The sequence below is a fragment of the Puma concolor genome, chromosome C1 (genome assembly GCF_028749965.1).
Source record: "Puma concolor isolate L17-30 chromosome C1, mPumCon1.1.hap2, whole genome shotgun sequence".
Taxonomy (NCBI): domain Eukaryota; kingdom Metazoa; phylum Chordata; class Mammalia; order Carnivora; family Felidae; genus Puma; species Puma concolor.
Genome location: NC_141674.1, coordinates 175,048,522 through 175,075,350, shown reverse-complemented (window position 1 = coordinate 175,075,350; position 26,829 = coordinate 175,048,522). Strand labels below are relative to the sequence as shown.

The window sequence follows — 26,829 nt, the reverse complement described above, 5'->3', positions numbered from 1 at the left end:
TCAGAGCCTGGAGCCTGCTTCAGATTCTGTGTCTCCCTCTCTCTCTGCCCCTCCCCCGCTCATATTTCTCTCTCTCTCAAAAATAAACATTAATCTATAGAAATGACCTGAAAACTGTCTTTTGAAGATTTAAATACTATCAAAAAAATGATTTGAAGAAATGTTTTTTCAAACATAAAAAACATTCTAGAGTGCCTTTCTGTAGCACTTCCAATTTTCCATGAAAAATTTCAGAGTGCTTGCTAAAACCACACAGCATTTTGGTATGGCTTATTTATTATTATTATTATTATTATTATTATTATTATTTTGATATTCACGCCTTTGAAAATTCAAACTCAATTATTTGCAAACAACAGAATACTATCTGATATTCTTCTCTTCAACAAATGTTTACCTTATTTCATCTTGTATTTCTTGGAATAATTGTGTTTACATAAACTGTGGGGTGGGGTGTGAGGGGACAAAGACATGTGAACAGGGTAAGTTTGTTCTTCTAATTTTGGGAATTTTATCATAGTTTACTCCTTAATAGAAATAGCTGATTGAAATTAATTGCTAAGTGTCTGGTGATATTCTTCAAATTTGAAATATGGGGGCATGGAACTGTGCTTTTTCAAATGTTATAGTTAGCATTAATGTATTTCATTTAAAGTGAACTTATCAGGTGGAATTCATCATGCTTGTTTGTAATAATCAAGTACGATGTTCTCATACCCAGTTTTAGAAACCTTAAACGATTTCGTTCTTCCTTTTACATGCACATGACACATGTAAAAGATCAAAAGTGTATTTATGCTCTTGCCCAGATGAAACCTTTTGACTTCATGCAAATGAATTAAGAAAATTGATCCTAAACCATTTCTCTTGTTTTTAAAGAATATTGTTTGTACAGTAACATGCTATATATGGATATACGGTTCTTTTTTTTAAATGTTTATTTATTTTTGAGAGAGAGATGGAGTGCGAGTTGGGGAGCAGCAGAGAGAGGGAGAGACATAGAATCTGAAGGAGGCTCCAGGCTCTAAGCTTGAACCCACCCAACTACGAGATCATGACTTGAGCCAAAGTCAGGCACTTAACCAACCGACTGAGCCACCTAGGCACTCCCATAGAATTCTAGGACTAGCACGTTATAAGACTACTTGTTCCAGTGAATGTCTTCTCAGTCTTCTAAATACTATTTTCTTATAGATAACTCACCTGTGTTGATAGTTCCCTGTCAATTTTAATAGTGATTCTACTGGCTTTTTAAATAAAGTGTATCTACTTTTATCCTTCATATGGTGTTGACTTTTATACATATCATCAATCTGAAACCACATGGGTAATAAACCTACAAATTAAATAATTTTTTAGTTACCTCTAATGTTGAATGATCAATAATTAAAAATAATTCTTTGCTGCCAAAAAATCTTCTTGGGAGAGGGGAGGGGTAAGATGGGTGTCAGGGATGAATGCGGTCTCCTGTATATAAGCCATTTCACACATCTAAGGGTTCCTGAAGGCTGCATATTAAATAGTTGAGGCTTTACCCTTCCCATTAAAAGACTGAGCTGGGGAAAAAAATGTAGAAGGCCAAGCAAGTAATTAACAAATGGCAATGATTAGCCCAAACTAGATTATATCATAATTCTTTTTGGTCCTACTTTTTTATTGAAGATAAATAGGCTGCAGCTATTAGCAATTAATTTCCACCCCTCCAGGGGTGGAAGACAGATCCGGAGTATAAAGAGGTTAATTAAATATTTACTTTTCCTCCCATGATGGGTAATCAGTGCAAGAGATATAGAAATAGCTAATAATTCTTAGCATATTAGAAGAAAATGATCCATGGAGTGAGCCACCAATGTAGTTGGCTAATCTAGCTTGAATACAACTGAATGGGTGACAGCTGGTATAGTTATACATTGTCTCCACAAATTAACTGGCTTCTCACTCATGTTAATTCACAAAATTATGAAATGGATACAGTTACTAGTCTTTCTTTTTAAGTCTTTATTTTCATTATCTATTCAATACTGAGTAAAATTTCAAGGATGAACATTCCGACTAATGCAATGAATTCTACTTCTTCTACACAGAACTTTTCTAAGTGAAATACACACAATATATACAATAATGCACAAACATGAAGAGATCTACACAATTAGTGTATTATACACTACACTTTTTAAAATTTTTAAACTTTTTTTTCATTTTTGAGAGACGGGAGGGTGGGGGGGAAGGGCAGAGAGGGAGACACAGAATCTGAAGCAGGCTCCAGACTCTGAGCTGTCAGCACAGAGCCTGACGCAGGGCTCGAACTCATAAACCATGAGATCACGACCTGAGTTGAAGTTGGATGCTTAACCGACTGAGCCACCCAGGTGCCCTTATACACTGTACTTTTAAATTGAGGGGTCTCCATTACTCAAGTACTTTCAATGATGCATTCTTTGATACTACATTTCTATACATGCTACAGACAAATTTACTCAAAATGAATAATTATTAAATATGGAAACACCATAAAATTCTTAGAATATGTAGAGTAGTAAAGGTGGTAAGATGACCTTTGTCACTGAAATACAGATCCTTAAGACTAAGATAAAAAAAGAGATAATTTCAAGGATTCACAGGTAGAAATCTGCACATGTAGAATGAAACTGATGTATGTTCCTTTGAAAACATTAGTATTCTCTAGAGATTAACTACCAAAGAAATGGTAAATAGGATAAAAAGAGTGAGGACTGATGAAATCTCCTACGTTAAGGAGAAAATGAGAAGTTGTTACATTTGGGAAAAGAATCTCATTTTATAGACTATAAGGAAATAAGTGCAAAGCCATAGTTCCCCTTCTGAGGAAGGTTTAACAGTGTTAAGTTCTGAATGTTTAAACCACAAATCAATCAATCATTCATTCATTCATTCATTCATTCATTTATTTATTTATTTATGAGAGAGAGAGAGAGAGAGAGAGAGAGAAAGACAGAGAGCATGAGTTGGGGAGGGGAGGTAGACAGAGGATCCAAAGTGGGCTCCACGCTGACAGCAGAGAACCCAAAGTGAGCCTGAATCGTGAACCGTGAGATCATGACCTGAGCCAAAGTCAGAAGCTCAACTGACTGAGCCACCCAGGAGTCCCATAAACCACAAACTTTAAAAATGAAGCTACGCTATATAACTGAAATTAGATTACAGAGATGTACTGTTAACCATGGGATATACATAAAAGAACGATTTGTAAGAAAAAACTACTTAAAGTTATGTGCAAATGGGTTTGAAAAGAGGAGCCATTTTCACATTTACTGTACCAATATAAGGTAACTGTACTGTGAACAATACAAAACTCTATCTACTGGCCTCTGAAATGTTATTTTAGAAGCAGATTTAATTTTGTACTTTTTCTCATATTAAAATACTTTTGCATTCTCTGAACATTTTTGATTGTATTTATAATGGAAGAAACCTAAGGGCAAGATAGATGAAGACCACCTTAGATTTAAGGAACTGTAGATATCAAAAATTGCCTCCACTGTAGCATCATCTCTTTGACTCACTTATTAAAGAAAATGTGGGTTTTCAAAATCATGTTTGCTGTAAAATAGTATTTATTTATTTAATGTTTATTTATTTATTTTGAGAGAAAGTGTGTGTGTGCATGTGCATGCACGATCGGGGGTGGGGCAGAGAGTGAGAGAGGGAATCCTAAGCAGGCTCTGAGCTGTCAGAGCAAAGTCTGATGCAGCGCTTGATCTTGCTGAACTGTGAGATCATGAGATCATGACCTGAGCCAAAACCAAGAGTCCGTACACTTAGACTGAGCCACCCAGGTGCCCCAAGCTAGTAATACTTTATACCATATACATTAAACATACACACAAACGCCTTACAGTCTAAAGTAAATGGACTAAAGGTAGGGTCTAAGGTAAAAATAATTATTCAGAAAAGTTTTAGATGGCTTCAAAAAAAAAAAAAAAGATTGCTTGGGTTATAGCTTTAGAAAGATTTAAGCTCTTTGGATTATTCTGAAAATGTTTCATTATTAAAATAGTAATTACTAACATTTAAAACTTTTGTATAAAGAAACAAATCTTTCATAGATAAAAACTTTAAAACTCAAGCAGTCTTTTTATATGCAGAGTATTTCAGTATACTTTCATTGCATATGGGAAATAAACTTGGCTCATGTTCTATATCTGAAAAGTATCAGTACTAGTACTGAATTGATAGAAAGTCTATTTCATTATCAACTTTGATATCATTTGACAAGATTTATAATAATCTTTTCTTAGGTTTTACAATTAAGAAGCACTTTAACTGCTATAGGCAGATGAAGAAACTAAGATTCAGATTTAAAAATCATACAATTTATCTGAGGCAAAAATGAGATTAGGGCTCAGGTCACCCGACATGTTAATACTATGTTATCTTGATTGCTTTAAAATCCATTTATACTTGCAGATAACAAAAGAAGCACTGTACTAATATTTGAAAATAAAGTGACAGAAAGGTGTTAACTAGTACAAATCTGTCATTTGCAAATTATGTCCATTTAAAATGTATCACCCTTGGGGCGCCTGGGTGGTTCAACTTCGGCTCAGGTCATGATCTCATGGTTTGTGGGTTTGAGCCCTGCATAGGGCTCTGTGCTGACAGCTCAGAGCCTGGAACCTGCTTCAGATTCTGTGTCTCCCTGTCTCTCTGCTCCTCCCCCCACTCACACTCTGTCTCTCAAAAATAAACATCAAAAAAAATTATTTTAAATGTATCACCCTAATTTTTCATGGGAACTCAATGACAAAGACCCTCAGCTCAGTTTTTTGGTGGATTTGTTTACATGCTTTCATAGTAATCAAACTTCAGTATATACTACTATAATATCAGCCATCTCCACAATGATGCTAAGCAGTTTTTAGCTCAACTGTAGGATGATATTTAATTAGGCTGGTATCTATCAATTCAGGAAATTAGACTTGCCTGTAGCATTACCTACAGTCTCTTCTTAAGGCCAAATTCATAACAGTTTACTAAACTCATAGTAGTACTGTCAGTATTCTTCTACACAGTTCCATATCCAGTTAAGAGAATCCTTAAATGTCTGTTCCTTCTGTGGTAACTATAAGATATAATATTTAATTAAAATCCTTAAGCTACAGGTTTTACAAAAATATTCATATAAAAACTTAAAAAAAAAAGGACCATATTTGGATTTTAATGTATGATGGTCTTTATTTACAACTTTATTGGCAAAAAAGAAGAGGGAAACATTTAAAACAGTTTAACACAGGGCATTGCAGCTGATTCTGTCAGGTTAAAGAAGTTTCCTTTTATATGTCCATCTAATTGTCCCAAGATATACAATACTGAATCTGCATATGCAGTTTCCTTTATGAAATACAGTGCTCATATTTTAAAGGCAGTCTTTAAAACATATAAATACAAAGAAAATGAAATCACTCATTAAAAACTGCATTAAATGAAAGGTATTTTAAATTTAAATTTATGTTGTTCTTATAATACATGCCCAATGAAAATCAAAAGCTGGAAAAGCAGTTACACTTCCTACTTGAATGGACAGTTACAACAATCATTTTCTGCAATGACCATTATATTTTCAATTTATCATGAACTACTCTGAACTTACTATGAGATGTAGCCAAAGTCAGAAGACAAGACGTAGGGAGAATATTCCTTTTTGGGAGGAGAGTAAGCCCTCCAGAATCAGCATGGGAAATAAACATCCTGTTGAAGAATTCTAGGTGGAAAAAAATTACTGTAGTCAATTTCAACTCATGCCGAGCTGGCTTAATTTTTTCAGACTTGTTTGGTGTCATTCTTCTAAATCAAGTGTGTTTAATTCTTCTTCTAGTTCATCCAAATCTTCCCCAGTAAAAAGATTTTCATCAACAGGAACAGCATCAATGGCTCCATTTTCCTGTCCCTCCCCTTCGTTGTCCTCTTCCAAATCACTTCTTTCACCATTTTCAGCCCTACCTCCGGAAGCTTCACTTAATTTGTTTTCTAAAAATAAATATTGAAATCAATAAGGCCCAGAAACAAAAAACACTATTCCATTAGCAATTGATAGTCACAGACTTGATACTACATTTCTTTTCCTTTTCTCATGAAAGCCTTCCCTAAGATTATTCCACCAAGAACTGATCTTTCTTTTTCTAAGCTTATTTGTGACAATTACCTAGACCTAGTGTAAGGTATGTCTTGTACTATAGACATTTAACTGCTTAACAGTCTATACATTTGAGAACAAGATTTACCTTACACAATTTTGTTTCCTACCTGACCTAGCAATTAGGTTTTAAACGGTTAACTTCCACATATTTTATTTGAATAAATAATTATGGAATCAAAAAATGTTTTAAGCAGCTACTTAGCTTTTGGTTGGGGTAACAGTAGTTAAATCACACTAGTTGTAACGGTGCAAATACATGTGAATCCAAAAACATTTCATCCTGTCATCAAGCTGTGAAAAAAGAACCTAGACTAGGGCTATGCAGCTACTTTTCCTTACAGGCTCGAAAAGACTGAGAAAACAAAAATGCAGTCTTTTTGTGTTCGTGACACCAGTATTTACACAAAGATAATTTTTAATAGCCTAATGTAGATTTTAGCTATTTCAAACATCTCTGATCACAAAAATCTTAGGGATTATAGCCTTGGAAGTTCTTACAATCATACCTACTGTCACCAAAGTCCTACTTGTAAAAGGAGCAAATCGGTCTCCATACTGGCATTAAGACAATATTGTCTTACAGCACTTGGATCTCAGGAAGGCAAGCCAGTTTTTCAAGTTATAACTTGTATTCCTTTATTGTAAAAATAAGTTTTAGTTTTGCTCTCTCAACCTTTGCCTTGATTAGTATTCTTCCTACCTTTTTCTCTCATACTAACCATGCTGAACTTTCACTTCTCTGCAAACTCTTCAGTCATGGCACTATTGCATATGTGCTTATTTTTCTCCTCATTCCTTTATCATTGCAGTCCTGATGAAAACTGGTACCCTGTTCCTACAACTTCTTCCCTAACAGCAACTGAAGAATTATTTCCAGTTCTCATCCTACTTGATTTTTCTGAAACTTCTTTCTTAATTTTCCTCTGTCCTTCTCAGTGTCTTTCCTAAGCTTTCCCTCTTTTGACTACTCCAGAACACTGAGGTCTGCAGTGTGTTCTAGAATGTTCTCGTATCATGAGATCCCAAACTGATTACCTACATCTCCAAACTCATTTCTGTCCCCTTCTAGTTTCAGTTAATGGCTTCAATATCCACCGTCACCCATTTCTACAGCTTCCACTGTTCACTATTTCTATATACAGTCAAACCACACATTTATGTTGCCAGTCTGGTCCCTGCAGGCATCCAAGTTTGCCAGTGTGGTCTAAACTACCCCCTTCCCTCTTTAGACAGAATCCTAGTTCTTCAAATTACACACAAATTAGCATACTTACCATCCTTTTCTGAAGTATATGTGCTGAATCTTTCAAGACTGGCTACAGTAATACCTGTCTCATCTACATCTCTTGGGATATACAGGCTTAAATCTATGTCATTTACACTCACTGAATCATCAACCTTAAAAACACAGAAAAGAAAGTTGTTACTTAGGAGGACAGTTTTCATAAATTACTTGCCTTTTACCTCTGACATTTATCTTAGTGAAACAAAATTTTTGCTAATGCCAAGTGAAAACAAATGATTGACAACTGTCAAAATTCATTCCTTTTTCTAAACTTGAGAAAAAGAAAAGCAATGCCATATTTCAAGCTTCTTCCTCTGACATATAGAATATGATGTTTTTATTTTCAACTCAAAGACAGAAGTCAGAATTTTATACCATACCAAGAATGAATAGTCAGCTACGTTTACCTATAACTAAATGATTCTGCTGTTGTCTCCTGCTTCCTACTCTGTACTTTCTTTTTCAGTATAAAATATTAGAAAACAAACAAATCTTTTTTTTCTTTTAGAGGGAAAATAAAACACATACTTTTTACAGCTAATACATACAGGTACTTAACTATACCAGTCACTGTTCTAATTTATTAAGAATTATAATTTTATTAATCCATTTAATTCTCACAAGTACCTTGCATGTCTCTATTATAGAAGAGTGTGGAGACCTATAGTATAGGTAATTTCTCAGGTTAGAGTCAGGATCTGAACCAATGTCCCAGTGTTGCTACTCTTTTTTTTTTTTTTTTTTTTTAAATTTTCTTTTTCAACGTTTATTTATTTTTGGGACAGAGAGAGACAGAGCATGAACAGGGGAGGGGCAGAGAGAGAGGGAGACACAGAATCGGAAACAGGCTCCAGGCTCTGAGCCATCAGCCCAGAGCCTGATGCGGGGCTCGAACTCACGGACCGCGAGATCGTGACCTGGCTGAAGTCGGACACTTAACCGACTGCGCCACCCAGGCGCCCCCCAGTGTTGCTACTCTTAACCCATGTTACTCTGTTACCTTCTATCGGCTCTCTCCATCAACATGAGCAGAAGTGCCAAAGCTTCCTCTTACCTCATCACCACCTGTTCCCTGGGTGTAACGGGTATCATCTGCTTCCTCATCATCATCATCAACCAGTTCAGGACGAAATTCAAACACTTCACGACCACTAATCTATTCAGGTACACAAACATATCAACTCAGGGCAAATTTCAAACATTTCTTGGTTACTGATTTCAGACATACACATGATTAAGTTACAATAAATTTTGCATGGCACAGAAATTATAAAATGAAAGAAAGAATAAAGAATCTATTCGGGTGAGTTTGGGACATACCACTAATGCTTTCCCTGCTTTGAAGTCTGCTTTTCTTCTTTCCATATCTTGCTCAAGTTTATCAATCTTTTCTTGTCTTTTTCTTTTCTTCCATGCAAGAAAAGATTCTAGAGTGATTTTGGTAACATTTGGACCTAGGGCAGAACGCTGCAAAGAGAAAAGAGTTGTTTTTTTTCCCCCCACCAAATCACCTTTAATAGTATTTAAGAGTTTTCTCTTAATGCAAGTAAGTCTTTACCTGTGACTGTTAAGACATCAAATTTAGAATAAATTGATTCATTTTCATTTTATGTAGCAATGAGCAAAATGAGTGTCCAGAGAGACATTTTTTTAATGTTTATTTTGAGAAACATTAATGTTTATTTTTTTTAATGTTTATTTTGAGAAAGCACAAACGTGCGTGCGGGTGAGGGAGGAACAAAGAGAGGAAGACAGAATCTCAATGAGGCTCCATGCTGTAAACACAGAATCTGATGCAGGGCTTGATCTCACAAACTCTAAGATCATGACCTAAGGTGAATCAAGAGCTGGATGCTCAGCCGACTGAGCCACCCAGGTGCCCCAGAAAAACAAACATTTCTAAATGCAGTAAAATATATTATCCTGAGCTGGATTTCTTTTCAAAATTGAAAGTGAGGAAAACCTGTCAGGAGAAATTGTTTTAATGTAAATTAACTGATGAAAACAAAAAATATGAAAAACACTATGACAATACCCAGATTTCGTTTGTGTTCCTCAAGAGATGAGGAAAAAAACTAAGCAAAAACATCATCTCCTCAGAGCCAATAATCAAGTAATAAATGTATGGAAAAATAATACTTGCTGACCATCTGCCAGGTATTTGGTACTGAATGCTTTATACACATATGCTACCACATTGATCCCCACAAATAAGCGAACAGGAAGAGATTGGAAATTTACCAAAGGTTAACAGCTAATATGTTGTAGAACTAGGATACAAACATTCTCAAATATACCTGACTCTGAAGTCTGTATTTTCTATTATAGCATATTGCCTCCGTTGAGACACTAAACAATATGACCATTTAAGAACAAATATATATAAGCCCAACCTTAGACATTTATACAACATATTTAGGTTATCCAAAAGAAGGGAAAACTGGATATAATTTGAAATATCCAACCCTAAATCTAGAATTTCCAATAATCTCAACATTTTCCTGTCACTCCCAAAAGCCATATCTAACTCAGTAGCCGTGTCTACTATTTCATGGAGTAAACCTCTTTTGTGCTGAGCCAGAAATGAATAGCGGAAGATTCTCTTCAATGAGACATATTCCCCTCTATCAACAGAGTGAGTGCTTTGAGTCCAGGAATGATGAAAAAACATAAATTGAAAAACTGTAGAAGTTGTCTCCTTTAACACATTTGATTAGTAAAATAGCTACAGAATAAGACATCAGGAAAAACATCTAAAACTTCAAGTTCAATCTGAATATTATTTTAATGAATATATTAGTATATCAATCTTACAGAAAGAATTTCTTTGATAAGCCAATAGCATTAGAAGTTATTTTATAATCCCAAAATTAATGTCATGATGGGCTAACGATTATGGCTAGGTTTACATTTTAGACATACAAAAAAAACTAAATAAAAAGTAAGGCAACTTTGGGAAAAAGTCATTTTTTTTCCCCTTTCATAACATGCTAATGCCCCCAAGTGGTAAATATTATAATTTCCCAATAAATACTGCTTTAGTTTCATAGCATCAGAAAATTCTAGTTACCTCTCTTTCAATTAGATCTTCTAATGAAATTTCATCTTCTTTCTCTTCTTTTTTTTTATCTTTTTTCAATACAAATCCAGGAGGAAGTGCATGACGATACATGCAAATATCACCACCTCCAGGGCATACCCAAAACCAGCCATATTTGTTGTTTTCAATAGCTTCAAGGAAATGCTTGCACACCTATAGAGACAATAATATTCAACAGTAGTGGCTCAGCGTAGTCCATTTCCAAGGTAAATGCTGAAGTTTATGGAACAAGTACATTCTTATTCACATCCTTATGTTACTCACTTATGTACAGAGCACACTTTGTGCAGAAATGTACATATAATCTTAAAATTCTTAATACAATGGCAAACTCCCTTTAGAGAGGATCTACATAAAATTTTCAACACTGTTCCAAATTCTGTATTATACAAAAGGACACGTCTCAGTTTAGCCTTTGTAAATATACACCCAGTCTGATTTTTAAAGAAGTGAAAAAATATAAATGGTTATAAAAAACTAAAACCAATGATTTTGTTTTGGCTTGATCCTTCTTAAAAACTAATTACGTGCAGTAATGATACATTATTTGAATTATTTGAAATTATAGGCAATTTCTCACATCTATGAAGAGAGAAAGGAAGCAAGGTACAAAAGGAACAACAAAGGATACAACTGTATTGAAGCCTCATGTAATAAACTTCAGAAATAAGAAAAACTGACTAACAAACAATACTCTTTTCCCGAAAAAATACAACAGATATAAGTTAAACTAGTATTCAGAAATTTTCTAGCACGCCACAGTTTTTCACCATAACCTCCCTACAGATAAATATGTGGACATGAATGGAAAGTCTGAGAAACAGGCACCGATTTTTAAAAGTACATTTCCTGGAATACTAGAGCCATTACCTACCCAAAGCTCATTTTGCAATTCATAATGTCACAATATTTTCAACCTTCTTGATTTAAAGTCTACCTACCACTAAAACAGAGTGTTTATCAATTCTCCTTCCATTCATTTTGCACAAAAAAATAAGGAAAGAATTCTTATCTGAATATGTAATTGTATTCATCCATATTTGATAGAAAGTAAAATCACCTTAAAATATGGTATTTGAAGACTTTAGTCACATGGTTTTCAAAGGTTACTTTTGAATTAAGAATCTAATTTTATATAACTTACACTTGTAAATTCCAAAAACAAAGCTTGATGCACTTTATCTTTATCAAAAGATCCAATAATTTAAAAAATAATCCAGTAGAAAATGGCAGCAAATACCTTGCCACATAATTCTCCCTAATGATAAATATCACAGCAACTCAATTCAAGAAAAGGACATACTATTTGAGTTTTTGGTTTTTTCTTTTCCGCCTCACCGTGCTTCTTGTTCACTACTTCTTCCAGTTTTTTCTCATCCCAATTATCCATAGTATCTAAATAAAAAGAGATATGAAAACTAAATACTATAATTTTATCTACTGATTCCAAAACATATTGCATATCTCCTTAAACAAGAAAACTGTATCATAAGACTTATGACCTAACACATTTTCTTTAAATTATGCCATAGGTAGGAATAAACAGTGTTATGAAATTATTCACCAAAATCCTACGTAGTTTAGACAAGTAAGAAGGTGGTACTGGAAGAGAGGGTGAGAAAAATTCAAAATTCATTTAATCAAGACATAATGCTATAAATTCAGGCTTTATGGAAAACAATTTTATCTATCTATCTATCTATCTATCTATCTATCTATCTATCTATCTATCTATCTATACAAACACAGCCCTCATAAAGACCAAAATATTCTTCAAGTACTAAATATCTTGGTAACAACCAAAAGACAGTTTTAAGAAAAGGACTTAAAAAAATACCTTTTTCAAGTTCTTCATCTCTTGCATCAATGTAAACACTTCGCTTCTCACACTTTCTCTCCAGAGTCAAGTCATGAGAGAACTTACATTTATCTCCTTTAGTACACTGTCCTTGCTTAAAAAATGCACACACCACAGACTTGGGATCTGCACCTATGTCAAATGGCACACGATATTTGTATTACAATCTGCCAGATCACAAAGTATAGCTTCTATCTGAGATATAATTACTGTTGGTGAACTGGTTATTTTTCTATTCACTGATGTGAGAGGAAAATACCACTTACAAGTGACTGTTAAGACATTTCTTTAAAGTCCCTTCTACAGCATTTCATATCTGTACTTGTTTCTTTTATTCTTACCGTTCTTACTCTTATTTCCAGGGGTGGGAAACCAAACAAACCCCTACACATTCCACAGTCATTGTCTAGTTGGAGTCAATGAAGCAGAGGCAAAAGAGAAATATACATGGAGGTATACTGCCAAGAGTTTAGAACTTACAATTTATAGAACCATAGGTTTGCCTTGGCCACCACCAAAGAATGGATATTATAGATCAATTAGTGGACTGTCTAATCCTTAATTTTGCCTTAAGTGGGGGGCTAGTAGCTGGAGTTATAGTTGTACAATCACATAGCTGAGCAGATAAACAAAGGACTCATAAAAAAGTCACTGATACAGATTTTGACAAAGGAAGGATCATTTCCATAGCAGACACATCAGCTTATAATCTGAAGAAAATAGACATTAAAACAAATTGACTTTTTTTTTTTAATTGAAGTATAGTTGATAACACAATGTTACATTATTTTCAGGAGTACAACCCAGTGATTTGACAAGTCTGTATGCTATGCTCACCACAAGTATAGCTGCCATCTGTCACCATGCAACACTATTACAATACCACTGAGTACACTCCCTATGTTGTACCTGTTATCTCCATGACTTATTCATTCCATAAATGGAAGCCTGTACCTCCCACTCCCCTTCACCCTTTTGCCCATCGCCCCCCAGTCCTTTCCCTCTAGCAACCATCAGTTTGTTCTCTGTAATTTATGGGTCTGTTTCTGCTATTTTTTTTTTTTTTGTCTGTGTATTCATAAAATAAATTAAGAGTTTTTAACCATGAATATTTGATTTGATATTATTGATATTGATATTTGATATTATTTGATAAAAATAATACCCTCACATTTAAAGTTTACCTTTACTTATTTTTTGAGCAGCAACTACAGGTTTGAACAGCTCATTTAGTTCTTGCAATTCTTTCTTCTTGTCATCTTTCTTCAACTTCTTTTCAGCTTCACTTTGTGCTACCTATAATATTCCCAGGTATAATATGTAATTTGATTTCATATAATAAAATTGTTTTCACTATACAATAGTACATTATAACAAAACATTCACACATGTACACGTACATAGTCCTTACCTCTTAGTATCAGTGTTACAATGGCTTTTCGTATATATTAAATAGTGTGGTTAAACTTTTAAACGAAACTGCGAGATTTTATATCAGTTGACTTTTAAAAAAATTTATAAATGGTACCATGCCAAGTAAAAAGCATATTCAAAAGCTTACAGCAATAAGCATTTATTAAGCATTTGCTACATGCCCAGCTTTTTTAGTAAATGGTTCTCACCTGGGATTTTCTTATGACAACCACCCACTCCCCAGAAACATGTGGGTACGTTTTGAAGATCAGAAATGCCAACATTAGGAAATGCGCAGTCCCACGCAATAAAGAACTGTACCACCCAAAATACCTACAGTACCCTTGTGGGAAAACACTGAGCTAGGTCAATGTGGGAGATTAAACAAAACAAATATGACATATGACACAGTCCCAGGCACACGATTTACATACCTAATATGATTAGAGGATTCATCCAAATATTTATATGTCAGGTCCTATGTTAGATGACAGGGAATACAAAGATGAAAAGATAAAGATGCTTATTTAAAGAAGCTCAGAATTTAGTGGGAAGACAGACATGTCAACAACTATAATATAATATGTGGTTCTCTGCGAACAAGGAATGCCTACCTCCATGCCTATAAAAATCAGACTGAGCTAATACTTTATGGATGAATTCTTCTGATGAGCAAGGAAAGGAATGCAGAGAGAGCCAGCCAATGCAAAGATACAGGGACCAGAAGGAACAGGGTATGAGAAACATCAATGAAAACTTTGGACTGTATCAGTAGGTGACAGGGAAAATTCAAAGGCTTAAAGTAAGTTAATGACATAATCAGACTGTGTTTTATAAAGATCACAATGGCAACTGTGTGAAAAGTGGACTAGAAGGAGCCAAAGAATGGCAAGGAAAATTAGGAGGCTAATGCAACTGCTGTAGGCAAGAAAACACAAGAGCTTAACATAGACATTAGTAGCAAGGATGCAGAAAAGATGAGAGAAGTGAGAGAGAGAGCTCTTAAAGAGGCAGAACTGACACTACTAAGTGACTGACTAGATATAAAATGCAACCAAGAGGGTGGAGTCTAGAATTATTACATTTATGGTTAGTGCTGTTAAACGAGACAGGGAATACAAGAGGAACAGGTTTCAGGGTAGAAATTAGAGAGGAGCTCAGTTTTAGACATACTGAGTGCGAGATGCTTACAGAGCATCTGGATAGAGCTAATACTCAGAAGGCAAGTGGACATGGATCTTGGTATCTGGAGAGAGGGTCTGCTTTAAAATAAAAATTTTAGAAACAGCTTATAGATAATTAAAACTTTAGGGTATATGAGATAGGACAGCATGAAGAAGTGACAAGGAAAAAAAAGTGACAAGAGCACAGTTCCCTGAAGAATACCAATATTAAATGAGGCAACAGAACCTTAAAAAGCCTACAAAAGGGTCCAAGAAACATCAAAGAAATAGACAGAAATCCAGCACAAAGAAGTATTCATGGAGAAAGAAGAAATTTTAGGAAGGGAATGACTAAATGCTAGGTTAAAGACATCCCAAATCCTGACTTTGATGATGTGATGGGATGTGTTTAAACAGAAAAATTGTAAACCATTTTTTAAAAAGAAAAAATTTAAGTCATTTTATCTTAACGAAAATATCTTTTGCTCACTAGGCACATGTCTAACATTTACGGGGCCTAGAGCAAGAGTACAACGGAGGCTTCATAAACCATTTTTTTAAGTTAGAATATTTGTAAGTTAGAAATCAAGCTAATGCTAAACAAAGTATGGTTTATACCTCTGTTTAAGAAATATACCTTGTGACCTGGAAGGACAGGTTCAAATTTAAAATGCTCAGGTTCCATGGAGTTCTACACTGGAGCATGGCAGTAAAGCAGCAGTCAACGCCTTCCTCCTCCTCCTCTTCCCACCCTGAATTTCATCCCATCATGTGAGTGCATGAAGGTGGAAGGTATGGGGTAGGATATGGTGTGGATTCAGGTTCTGTCCACACTCCTAGCACACACCCTTCTTTTGTCATACATGTGTCACTGAAGTGAACACACACCCTACCTTTGACTACTTCAGGCATATGTGCTACTTGGCAGCACAGGATACTCTAAGATAAACATGGGTAATATGACCTCTGCAGGCCCTGAACTATTGTGGAGAGAGATGGTACAAATTCCCTTGACCTCACTGACTCTTTGCCTGTGGGAGAGCTATGTCTGGAGGCAAAAGAGTAGGGTCATCCTCTGCAACACAAGGCCTACAGTAGGGTGCCTATTGCCTGGCTCTAACAGCAGGACTGCTGCTCATTTCACAGATAAAAGCCCAGGTACCCAAGAAATTATCAAAAAATATAATCCTGAATGTACTACGAATCCCAATTACCACCACCACGAACGTTATGACTTTCTCAGGTCTATGAAATATAAAATTACCAGTCAATATACTTCCCACAAGTGAAAATATGGAGAGCAGAATAGGATTGAAAAAAGGGATAAGGGAAGAAAAGTGAATTATTTCCACACACCTGTATTACACCAGAAGATTTATGTTATGTTCTCATTTAACCACCATAGGAACCTTACGAGGGTAAGTGCCCTTCCACTGTACACATTAAGACCAGTGTTGCTAAATAACTTGAGATCATATAACAAAGAAGATAGGGGAATTCATACCCAAATTGATCTGACTCCAAGATCTCAGCATGAGTTTTTATTAAACCAGGCTACTAAATTAGCACCATGGAAGATTAATAGTTTTTGGCTGTGTCTCTATGTTGGAGGCACTAATTTAAAGAGATAATCTGAGTGACAGAAATTTGTTTCAGACTGGGATCACAAATATATATTCTGATATCACAAATGAAAAGAAAAGTATTTCCAAAAGTTAAGAAAAAGGACAGAGTGGTGAAAAAAGTACATTTTAAAAGTAAAGATGCAGGTCTGTAAAATCTTAAATTCAAGAAAGTGAAAGATTTAAATAACTTGAAGAAAAGGGACTAACTTTTTTTGAATGCACTGCCAATAGATACAATTATTTCAAAATCATATGAAGAATAAATGCCTAAGTTGGCCAAGAAAAATATAAAAGAAGTAACATCTGGGGGAAAGAACTCCCTTTATTATCTAATAGAATATGTTAGTAGGCCACAAGAATCAAAATCAATGTGACACTAGTTTATGGACATATAATAAATAGAACATAAAAGAGAATCCAGAAATGGATCCTAACATATTTGAGACTTTACTATATGTCAATAGTAGTATCTCAATTCAGTGGTAAATGATGCTGGTATGAGTGGCTATTCATTTGAAAGAAAATTAACTTTGTGACATAAAAATTTATGACAAATTATAGACTGTAAGAAAACATACATGATCTAGTAGTGCAGATTATTTAAAAAATCTAGACATATCTAACAATACAAAAAGTAAAAATTGTTGTATAGCAGATATAATAGAAACATCACAAATTATCTATAATGCAGACATAAAGTGTCTCTCATAAATGACAAGAAAAAGACATCCAGAAAAGTAAAGGATATGAATAGACAAGTCAGAAAAGTACAAACCCAGACAGTCAACAACCATATGAAAAGATACTCAAACAAAACAAAAACATACCAAACCAAACCAAAAGATACTCAAACTCCTAGTAGTGAGGGAAACAAAGTAAAAATGAGATCTCATTTTACACTTACCAGATTGGAAAACCTTAAAAATAACTTTAGTATCTATAACTCATGTACTGAAAATGAAAATGTGAAGTATTACAATCTCTACAGAAAGGGACATAATTTATTAAATTAGAAATCCATTTCCTTTGGAAGAAAAAATGAAATCCATTTCCCTTGATCTAGAAATGTGTCATAGATAATTTACGCCACAGAAAAAAAAGCACAAATGCCTAGAAGAACACATGTACAAGGATACTTCTTGCAGAATTGTTCTTAGTGTCAAAACGCTGGAAACAAAGAGATCATTTACAAATAGTTGAAACAGATGGATATAGTACATCCACATCCTAGAACAGTACGCAGCCATTAGAATAAATTAGAGCTATATCAAAATGGCTTGGAGGAATATCTAAGAGGTATTGCTGAGTAACAAAGGGAAGATGCAGAAAAGTTTTAGAGGAGGATTACATTTTGAAATACAATTACCATGCCGAATACTTTTATCTGTAACAGATGCCTTATTACATTCATATGAAGAAAATGCAGAAATTTAAGTTATTTACCTGACGTGGATTTTGTTGACCAAACTTAACTTGGTGAGTGACAGCCTTGATAAATTTCTGTTGCTTTGCTCCTTTCTTATTCTTTAGACCAAAAGTTTTATCCTGAATGAAAAAGAGTACAGAAATAACTTAGCAATTTATATTATTTTTTATCTGTTTTTTTTTCAGTCATATCTAAAAGTCATTCTTTCATTTAATTATTGGTAAGAAAACTATTCCTTCTTATGCTATATAGACATGCAAAACGCTAAAACATCAAGTCAAGGCAACATATGACCCAGGATTCTTTACAATTTAATACATACTTATCATTACTAAACCTGTTACTCTATGATGCTTTTTCCAAAGTCTGTTTCTGAATATAAATTCTGGATGTGCAGAATTGTGATACATGACAAGATGACCTACAGTCAAGTAAGTTTAGGAAAATGCTTGGTTAACAGTATTTTTAATTCTTAAGCGTACAATATCTTAGAGTCTTTACCAGAAGGGATATAGTTAGGAGCAATTCCACATCTTATTTTACCTCAGAATGCATTCTTCTCAGAGTATCCTACAGGATTATGTAGTGCTGAACACATTTTGGGAAATACTGCATAAGATACATTAAGTTCTGCACTGTTTTGTTCTGTTTTGGTAAGTTATCTTTTCTTTTTTTTTTTTTTTCTTTTTTTTTTTAAATTTTTTTTCAACGTTTTTTATTTATTTTTGGGACAGAGAGAGACAGAGCATGAACGGGGGAGGGGCAGAGAGAGAGGGAGACACAGAATCGGAAACAGGCTCCAGGCTCCGAGCCATCAGCCCAGAGCCTGACGCGGGGCTCGAACTCACGGGCTGCGAGATCGTGACCTGGCTGAAGTCGGACGCTTAACCGACTGCGCCACCCAGGCGCCCCGGTAAGTTATCTTTTCAAAACAACTTTTTTTTAAGTTTATTTTTAGTAATCTCTACACCCAATGTGGGGCTCAAACTAACAACCCCACAATCAAGAGTTGCATGCTGAGCCAGCCAGGAGACCTTCAAAACAGTTAAATTTATAGAACTCAAATTACTGAAACGTACACATTCCTAGCTGTTGTTAATATGGAAATACTAAAATTGAGGTATACCTAACTAAAAGCGATACCTTATTTAAATTTGGAATATTAATATAGTAATTTGTGAAAGCTATTAATATGATAGCAGCTATCACATATGGAATGCTTATTATGTGCAAGGCACTAATGATCTTTGGCTATCTATTCATAAGCATTTAGTACAAAAACATTCAGAAGCCACTCTACAAGTCTGAGTGTGTATTTGAGTAGGTATAAGCTAAGGAATGCCATGGAGTGCCAGAAACCACGAGAATCTTGGAAGACCCAAGAAAAGATGTTTTCCTAGAGCTTTGAGAGGGAGTATGACCCTGTTTACACCTTGATTTTAGACTTCTAGCTTCCACATCTGTGAGAAAATAAGTTTCTGTTGTTTTAAGTCACCCAGTTTGTGGCAATTTGTTACAGCAGCCCTAGGAAACTAATACAGGAGGCTTGCTGTGTGGGTTCCATCCTTAGATGAATGGGTGGCAAGGCTATCAGGAAATCACCAAATACTGGTATCTGAAGTCTTTTTTTTTTTTTTTAAATGGCTTTTCTGTTTCTCAGAAGGATCCTCTGCCTAGGAGTGCATTAAGCCTGACTAAAGATCTTGAGAAGAGAGCAGGTGAGAGAGCTCATTTAGCTCTTAGCTCTTAGCTCATTTCACTGCACAGATTCCTTTCAGTCTCATATTTTAACCACCCCCACTCCTACTCTCCCCTCCACCTCCTTTGTGCCTAGAGTTCCAGAAACAGAGGCTTCTTGATTTATTCCACCCCTGATTTCTCATTGGGAAAATTATCTGGCTTAGTCTTCATAGATAAGAACCATCAGCTACTTCTAAGACTTGTAACCCTCAGTTTCCAGCCTCTCATCTTCTGCATTAACCAGTGCCTTCCATTATTGAGTTTTTCCAGAATTCTGCAGAGCAAATCCACTTGGTTCTTAATGACACAATCCTAGGTGGCACTCAGGCCTGAATGCTCTGTTCTACTGAGCCAGTTACCCACTTATCCATACACTACCAAACTTTGTAGGTTGAGGTTGAAATAGAAGTTTAATTTGTTTTAGTGTTTATTTTTTAGAGAGAGAGAGAGTGAGAAAGCACATGCAAGTGGGGAAGGGGCAGAGAGAGAGAGGGAGACACAGGATCTCAAGCGGGCTCTACACTCAAGGCAGAGAGCCCGAAGCAGAACTGAACTCACAAGCCATGAGGATTGTGACCTGAGCCAAAGTTGAACACTTAAACAATTGAGCCACCCAGGTACCCCTAGATGTTTAATTTTAAAATGGAGTTTGCATCTCTTTCTCATTCTCTGTTATGGGTGGGTTTGAAAAAGGAAGAAGAGGCAAAAAGGTCTTTACTTTTGAAAGGGACCTGAGACCCTCTGAGAGGAATTTAGTCTGAAATAAATGGACTATTTTGAAGCCTTTATTTTGGTATTATTTCTGAGGAAAGGGACAAGATAATAGGAAGAAAGTATTATAGGTAAAGAATACCTATGTGGACAAGTTGGAAAAGAACAACAGTATTGATAGGATAAGTATGTGAAGACATTCCAACACAACATAACTTTGCAGAATCTCAGAATCAATAAAATAGATCAATGTTCTTAAGACTATAAGTTGAAGAGGGGTTTAGCTCTACAAAGTTCTCTTTTTATTCATTCATCACACCTATATCCATCCATGTATCAAAATCTCACTTTCCCCTACTTAAATTTCTATTCTCGTGTTTTAATATCCCATATTACAAAATTCTACATGAATTTTCTATAACCTATGTATATATAAAAAAAAAGACAGAAGGTGGGGAGCCTGAGTGGCTCAATTGGTTAAGTGTCCAACTTCGGCTCAGGCCATGATCTCACGGTTCTTGAGTTCAAGCCTCGCATTGGGCTCTGTGCTGACAGCTCAGAGCCTGGAGCCCGCTTCAGATTCTGTGTCTCTCTCTACCTGCTCTCCGCAGCTTGCACTCTGTCTCTTGCATTGTCGCAAAAATAAAAAAAAAAACATTAAAAAAAATTTTTTTTTAAAAAGAAGGTACATACAAGCTGAAATTGAGTTTTTTAATGGCTGGTTTTCCTTGTTTTTAGGTAAGAAAATTTAACATTCAATTCAGTAAGAAGAAAAGATGGTCAAGTATAACGTGACATATGAAGAGAGGTGAGGACATACATCAACTAGTGTGAAATGCCATACTTTCCTTTTACAAAAAGTGAGCTCTCATGGGGGGCAGGGAAGATGGAAAACCCTAGATAAAAAGAAATCAGTATCAAAAGTGCAACAGCATCTACATATGCCTCGCCAGAGAAAAGCATAACTGGAGTTCAAACCATGCCCCAAACGTTAACGACAGAAAATGAACAAACTATGAATAAACAAGGCCAAATATCAAGGCAGATACTGACATATAAAGATTTAGGAAAGACAAAAGTCCTCTAAGGGGACTTGACCAGCTAGAAAGAAGTACTCATGACAACAGATTCTGGTGGAGGTATATAAGCTCCAGATCCCTGAAGAAAAACAGTTTTTCAGGTTTAATTACACTGCTTTAGCACATAATTAACCAGCCTAAGAGATAATGAATGAGTTGTGTTTTTAAAGTCTCTAATTAGGTTGGAGCTCAGAAATTATTTTTTCCACGGAGACAGGGGACACATCCATTTAGCATTCACGAAACCTAAACACCTCAATATTATTTTACTGAATCCTCTTAACGATTCTATGATGTACTATTATCTCACTCCGTAAATGTGGATACTGAAGCTCAGAAATCTTCAATAATTCTTCTTAAGTCAGACCGTATAGTGTGACGATTTATGAGTTCTGGAGTCAGACTGCCAAAGTTCTAATCTCAAACAAAACTGGGCAAATTACCTTCTTTGCCACAGTTTTCTTATTTATAAAGTGGGTCTCACTCTAACCTCTTAGGATTGTTATGAAAGTTAAATTTTTTTTTTCAACATTTTTTATTTATTTTTGGGACAGAGAGAGACAGAGCATGAACGGGGGAGGGGCAGAGAGAGAGGGAGACACAGAATCGGAAACAGGCTCCAGGCTCCGAGCCATCAGCCCAGAGCCTGACGCGGGGCTCGAACTCACGGGCCGCGAGATCGTGACCTGGCTGAAGTCGGACGCTTAACCGACTGCGCCACCCAGGCGCCCCAAAAGTTAAAAGATTCACTATAAAGAAGTCGTATAGCACACTGGTTAACAGTAAGGACTCTGCAGCCAGACCTACAGGGTTGAAATCCTGGCTCTGCCAATGGCCAGTTTAGTAACCTTGGGCAAATTGCTTAATCTCTGTTCCTGTTTCCCCAATTATAAAAAGGGTAATAATACTTATCTTACTGAGAGAATTAAAGAAGCTGCATAAGTTTATCACTTGTAGATGGCTGTCTTCTCTCCTTTCTCCAACACATCGATAACTATGTCTGGCTCAGTAAGAGTTAACTATTAAGTGACACAGATGATATGCGAACCAAGGTATATTTGACTCCAAGCAAAGTCTTTGTTCTTCCCACTGTGAAAAACTATTTCCCAGAGAAACCTAATTAGGTTATTGTGCAGGTTGGTACAAAAAAAACTTTCTGAATACCACATTGTTGATCTGGGATATCAAAAACACCTAGTGAAAATAGAATGGTTTATAATTTGGAATACTTTAAAAGGACTTTCTCCCTTTTTCTTGAATTTAGGACAAACACTAACCTGAAGATTACCCTGGATTTGGGGGTCTGGGGGATATGAGACAGGAAGACTGGAGGTTACAATCAAATCCAAATCATGGTTAAAATAAAACAAATAGTCCTCACTGGATCAATAAGGCCCCAAAAGTTAGGTTATAAGGAAGGAACAGTGTGTGTAGGTGTCTGTGTGCGTGTTTCAGATTTGGGAAACTGAATACAAAGGAGTTTAGAAAACAGGTAGTATTTCTTAAAAAAGGATGGCTCCCTGAGGATCCACAGCCTTAACATTCAGTGAACTCCAGACTTCATTTAAAACTAACCCTTTCTGGGGCATCTGGGTGGCTCAGTTGGTTAAGCATCTGACTTTGGCTCAGGTCATGACTTCAAGGTTCATGGCTTAGAGTCCTGCATCGGGCTTTGTGCTAACAGCTCAGAGCATGGAGCCTGCTTCAGATTCTGTGTCTCCCTCTCTCTGCTCCTCCCCTGCTCACACTCTGTGTTGTCTCTCTCTCAAAAATAAATAAACATTAAAAAAACTGAGCCTTCTTCCCTTTCCCACCTTATTATATATTCATGCTTCTTTTACAGCCAGCCTCCACTCCTTAAACAAGATATCTGAAAAAAGGAAGGGTTTGGGAAAGCAGGTCAATACTGACTAGTGCTCCAAGATAACTGTGGTCTACCTTTTGGGTCACTAGAGTAAATAGAGGCTAGCATTGTTTTATTTCATTAATTGGTCACGCTCACCCACCACCGCCCCCCCCCCCCCCCCGTACTTAGTGTCTAATGTATTTTTGTTGTCCATTCATACAAGAGATATTCTGCAGCTGGTTAATCTAGCTTCAAGTAATCAACAGTTGATTTGGACTTAAGTTTTTCATTGGCAACCAATCATTTCTCTTCCTCCATCCTTCACACATCTAGATCCCATCTCTATTGGTGTCTTATTACTACTTCCTTGCTGCTACAAGTCCTTGGCTGGATATCCTTTATTGACTTGTCCCAAACACAAAGATTATTTCTCTCTTTCCATAATCAAACCCTTTATTTCTCAAAGCTGACTTCAGTTTATTAAATGTTAGCTGTAAGAAAGCAAATGCTATATGCCATTTGGGACAACTGCATGAACGAACGTCTAACAGAACCATAACCTTTTCGATATACTCATTTCAGAAAAAAAATACCTATTAATCCAAATGAATTCATAAATTTTGGGAGGTTTAAAGAAGGAAAGAAAAAATGTAGGCAATAGAAAGAAATTATTTCAAGTGACAGAAAGTAAGCCCTGTACAGACAGCATAGGTCAGTCTGATTATTTCTGCTAACTAGTTCTTATTTATAATTCTAATAAATAATAGTAGCTGCCATTTATTGGGTATGTATCATATGTCAGGTATTTTACATGTCATCTCATTTAACCCATGAATCATATAACTCTGTAATACAGAAATTCACTCCATTTTGCTGATGAGAGGTACATCAGTTTTAGCTCCGGATAATCAATTTTTATCCTTAACCCCATGCACTAACCATCAAGACATGCTAGGGCTTTAGCAAAGTTAAAAAAAAAACAAAAACAAAAACAAAAGGCACCTATTATAGTATTTAACAAAAAGGAATATATTATTTCCTAACTAGGCTGGGTAACAGAATTTTCTCTATAAATCTAGTTTTACAACAAATGATAAAACTTAACACTAATTCACAGTATTGTTGTACCTCTCGAGTGGTAGTAAATATCCATGCAACACACTTCCATCTGCAAAACCTTACATCCATTAAAATAAAAAAAAAATTAAAAAAAGGTGCTCATCATTTATGATAAATGAGAGTGGGGGGGACAGGCTAAGTTCACCACTCTGTTAGGGTTTTTTTGGTCAGTTAAAGAATGAAAGAATGCAACTGTCTTAATTTTGTTTTTTTCTTTGGCTAAGTCTTCATTAATGAAACTAAGGCTGCTTCCTCTTTACCTTAAGAATAACCTTGTACAAGATGAACAAAGCCATTATCGACATTCTTAGTTGATAAATACTATCAATGACTTTCATTCACAATTACTTAAAACAAAAATACTCCTACCAATTACAAATGAAACAAATAACTTCATAGAGTTAAAGCTCAATAATACATGAGGTACTTTGTCAGGTAACATTTAATTTCTTATCTACAAGGAAATTTCACTTTGTATCATGTTAATTCATTCTCAGTAAAGAAAACTGACAAGTAAAATGTCATCCCTAAAATATCCTTGGTTTACACAGCACTGAATGCTAGCAGATCACCATTCCCAGGGATCTACTTAAGTGCCAGTAGTCCAGATTGTTCAAAACGATAATACTAGACACAGATGTGAAGATGACAGTCAGTCTGCCTTTAAAGTTCTGGCTATGTTGCTTCCTCACAGTTCTAAATAGTACAAATTGGCAATTAGAACACAGGTTCTGCTTCAGAATTGGAACTTGGCCAAGATTACTAGAATTTTTTATAGGCAGGTTAAACCAGCAACGTTAAAAATTATGTGAAAAGAAACAAACACAAGTACTGATTAAGTTTATACTATGCAGCCCTGAGCGCTTTCATGCTATTTTTCACAGCTGTAAATACCAAATATGAAAAATAGTAAACATTTATAAATAAACTTATCATTTCAAAACACCCAACAGGCATTTTGGTCGGGCTGTAGTAAAAAGTAACGATTCCACAAAGACTGTCCATTATTCCGGTATACCACACGCAGAAAAATGGTCACGTTTTTTTCCAATTACATCCAAAGCTTAGGAAGAACTACTTAAAACTCACTGATGGTTCACTCTCTTCAGAAACTCACTAGCAGTCGTTGGAAGGCAAATACAACACATTCAAGAACGTCAACAGTATTCTCTGCCATTAAAGAGCTATATAGGTTCAGTGCGCTAAATGAATATATATAATAAATTCAGATACGACACAACACAGCCGGTGACATTGAAACGTAATCTCTTCAAGCACTGTCGATGTAATTTACAACGTATATATCAAGAGCTATGTACAAATCGGTGGGCTGCGACCTTAAAGAAACCTCCACTCTCTATGCAACTTGTACCAGTTTAGAAATGGATCGGAAAACCACGAAATGGTAATTTGTTGGCTCGAAAGAAGTAACTAGTACTCCTAAGTGTTAGGTAAAAAAAGAACACAAAGCTCGTCCTGAGCCGGCCTGCTAGAAGGAGTCTAGCCCGACCCCATTCAGCGTAAAAACACAAGCCTAGAAACGTCTTCAATTTTAAGGACTGGAGGACAAAATCCCTGAAGCGGGCACTGGAGTGGGGGTGCCCTCTTGAACCGGGGTCGGCGAAGGCGGGCGTGTGGGCGGAGAAGCAAAGCAAAGGCTGGGTGCGGGGGCGCCAGCAGCGTCACTATAGCGATGAGAGGTAGCGAGCTTCATCACGGGGCTGGAGAAGGGGCAGTGGGCTACACAGAGCCAAACAGAGGGACACGTCGCCCCGGAAGACGCGAGCAGGAGTCATGGAGCCGGGGACCAGGAGGCTGCTTCCCTGAGGGCTCTCAGCATGAGTGGGGGAGGGGGGGTGGGTACTCACTTCAATAATCTTCTCCTTCTTTTTCTGCTCCGCCTTTTTGCTGCCCCCGGCCTGAGCCTGTTTCTTGGGGGGCATTGCGGAGAGAGGTGGCACCGGCCAGACTTAAGCGCAGCTGGACACCGTCAGGGGATCTGGCCCCGCGGCAGGAGGAAGAGGACACGGGCCTCCGTCGCCGCCGCACCGCACGGAAAGCGAGGCGCTCACTCACCACAGAAACGCGGCCTTTGCGACAGGTCGGTGCCGCAGAGCATGGTGGGTAGCGAGGAGCGGAGCCCGGAAGTGGAGCTGCGCGTGCGCTTGTGCCGCGGCAGGCCTGGAGGGGGCAGGGAAGGGACGTGGGAAAATGACTTGGCGTCACTTGTGATGTCGCTCATCCACCTGGCTCTCTAGGTTGTGGCAGGCCTCAGGATCAGTGGGGCGA

The 26,829-nt window shown here is 36.4% G+C and overlaps 1 protein-coding gene across 1 annotated transcript; it reads right to left on the bottom strand.

The window, feature by feature from the left end:
* Positions 1-5,188: 5,188 nt before the first annotated feature.
* ZC3H15 (zinc finger CCCH-type containing 15) lies at positions 5,189-26,628 on the bottom strand. The gene is made up of 10 exons (XM_025934126.2): positions 26,409-26,628; positions 18,063-18,164; positions 13,603-13,714; positions 12,398-12,550; positions 11,864-11,955; positions 10,531-10,713; positions 8,781-8,927; positions 8,515-8,616; positions 7,450-7,573; positions 5,189-6,006 (listed from the first exon to the last, which is right to left on the bottom strand). The coding sequence occupies exons 1-10, from the start codon at positions 26,481-26,483 to the stop codon at positions 5,816-5,818; spliced, it is 1,281 nt and encodes a 426-aa protein (XP_025789911.1). The 5' UTR covers positions 26,484-26,628; the 3' UTR covers positions 5,189-5,815.
* Positions 26,629-26,829: the final 201 nt, after the last annotated feature.

What these genes read in the sequence shown, in the direction of transcription:
- ZC3H15 (XM_025934126.2), bottom strand. Translation starts at nt 26,483, where the DNA reads ATGCCCCCCAAGAAACAGGCTCAGGCCGGGGGCAGCAAAAAGGCGGAG. An exon ending in AGAAGGAGAAGATTATTGAA is followed by an intron (nt 18,165 to 26,408) that starts GTGAGTACCCAC and finishes TTTTTCATTCAG; the next exon opens with GATAAAACTTTTGGTCTAAA. An exon ending in AGGGAACAGGTGGTGATGAG is followed by an intron (nt 7,574 to 8,514) that starts GTAAGAGGAAGC and finishes TGTGTTTTTAAG; the next exon opens with GTTGATGATTCAGTGAGTGT.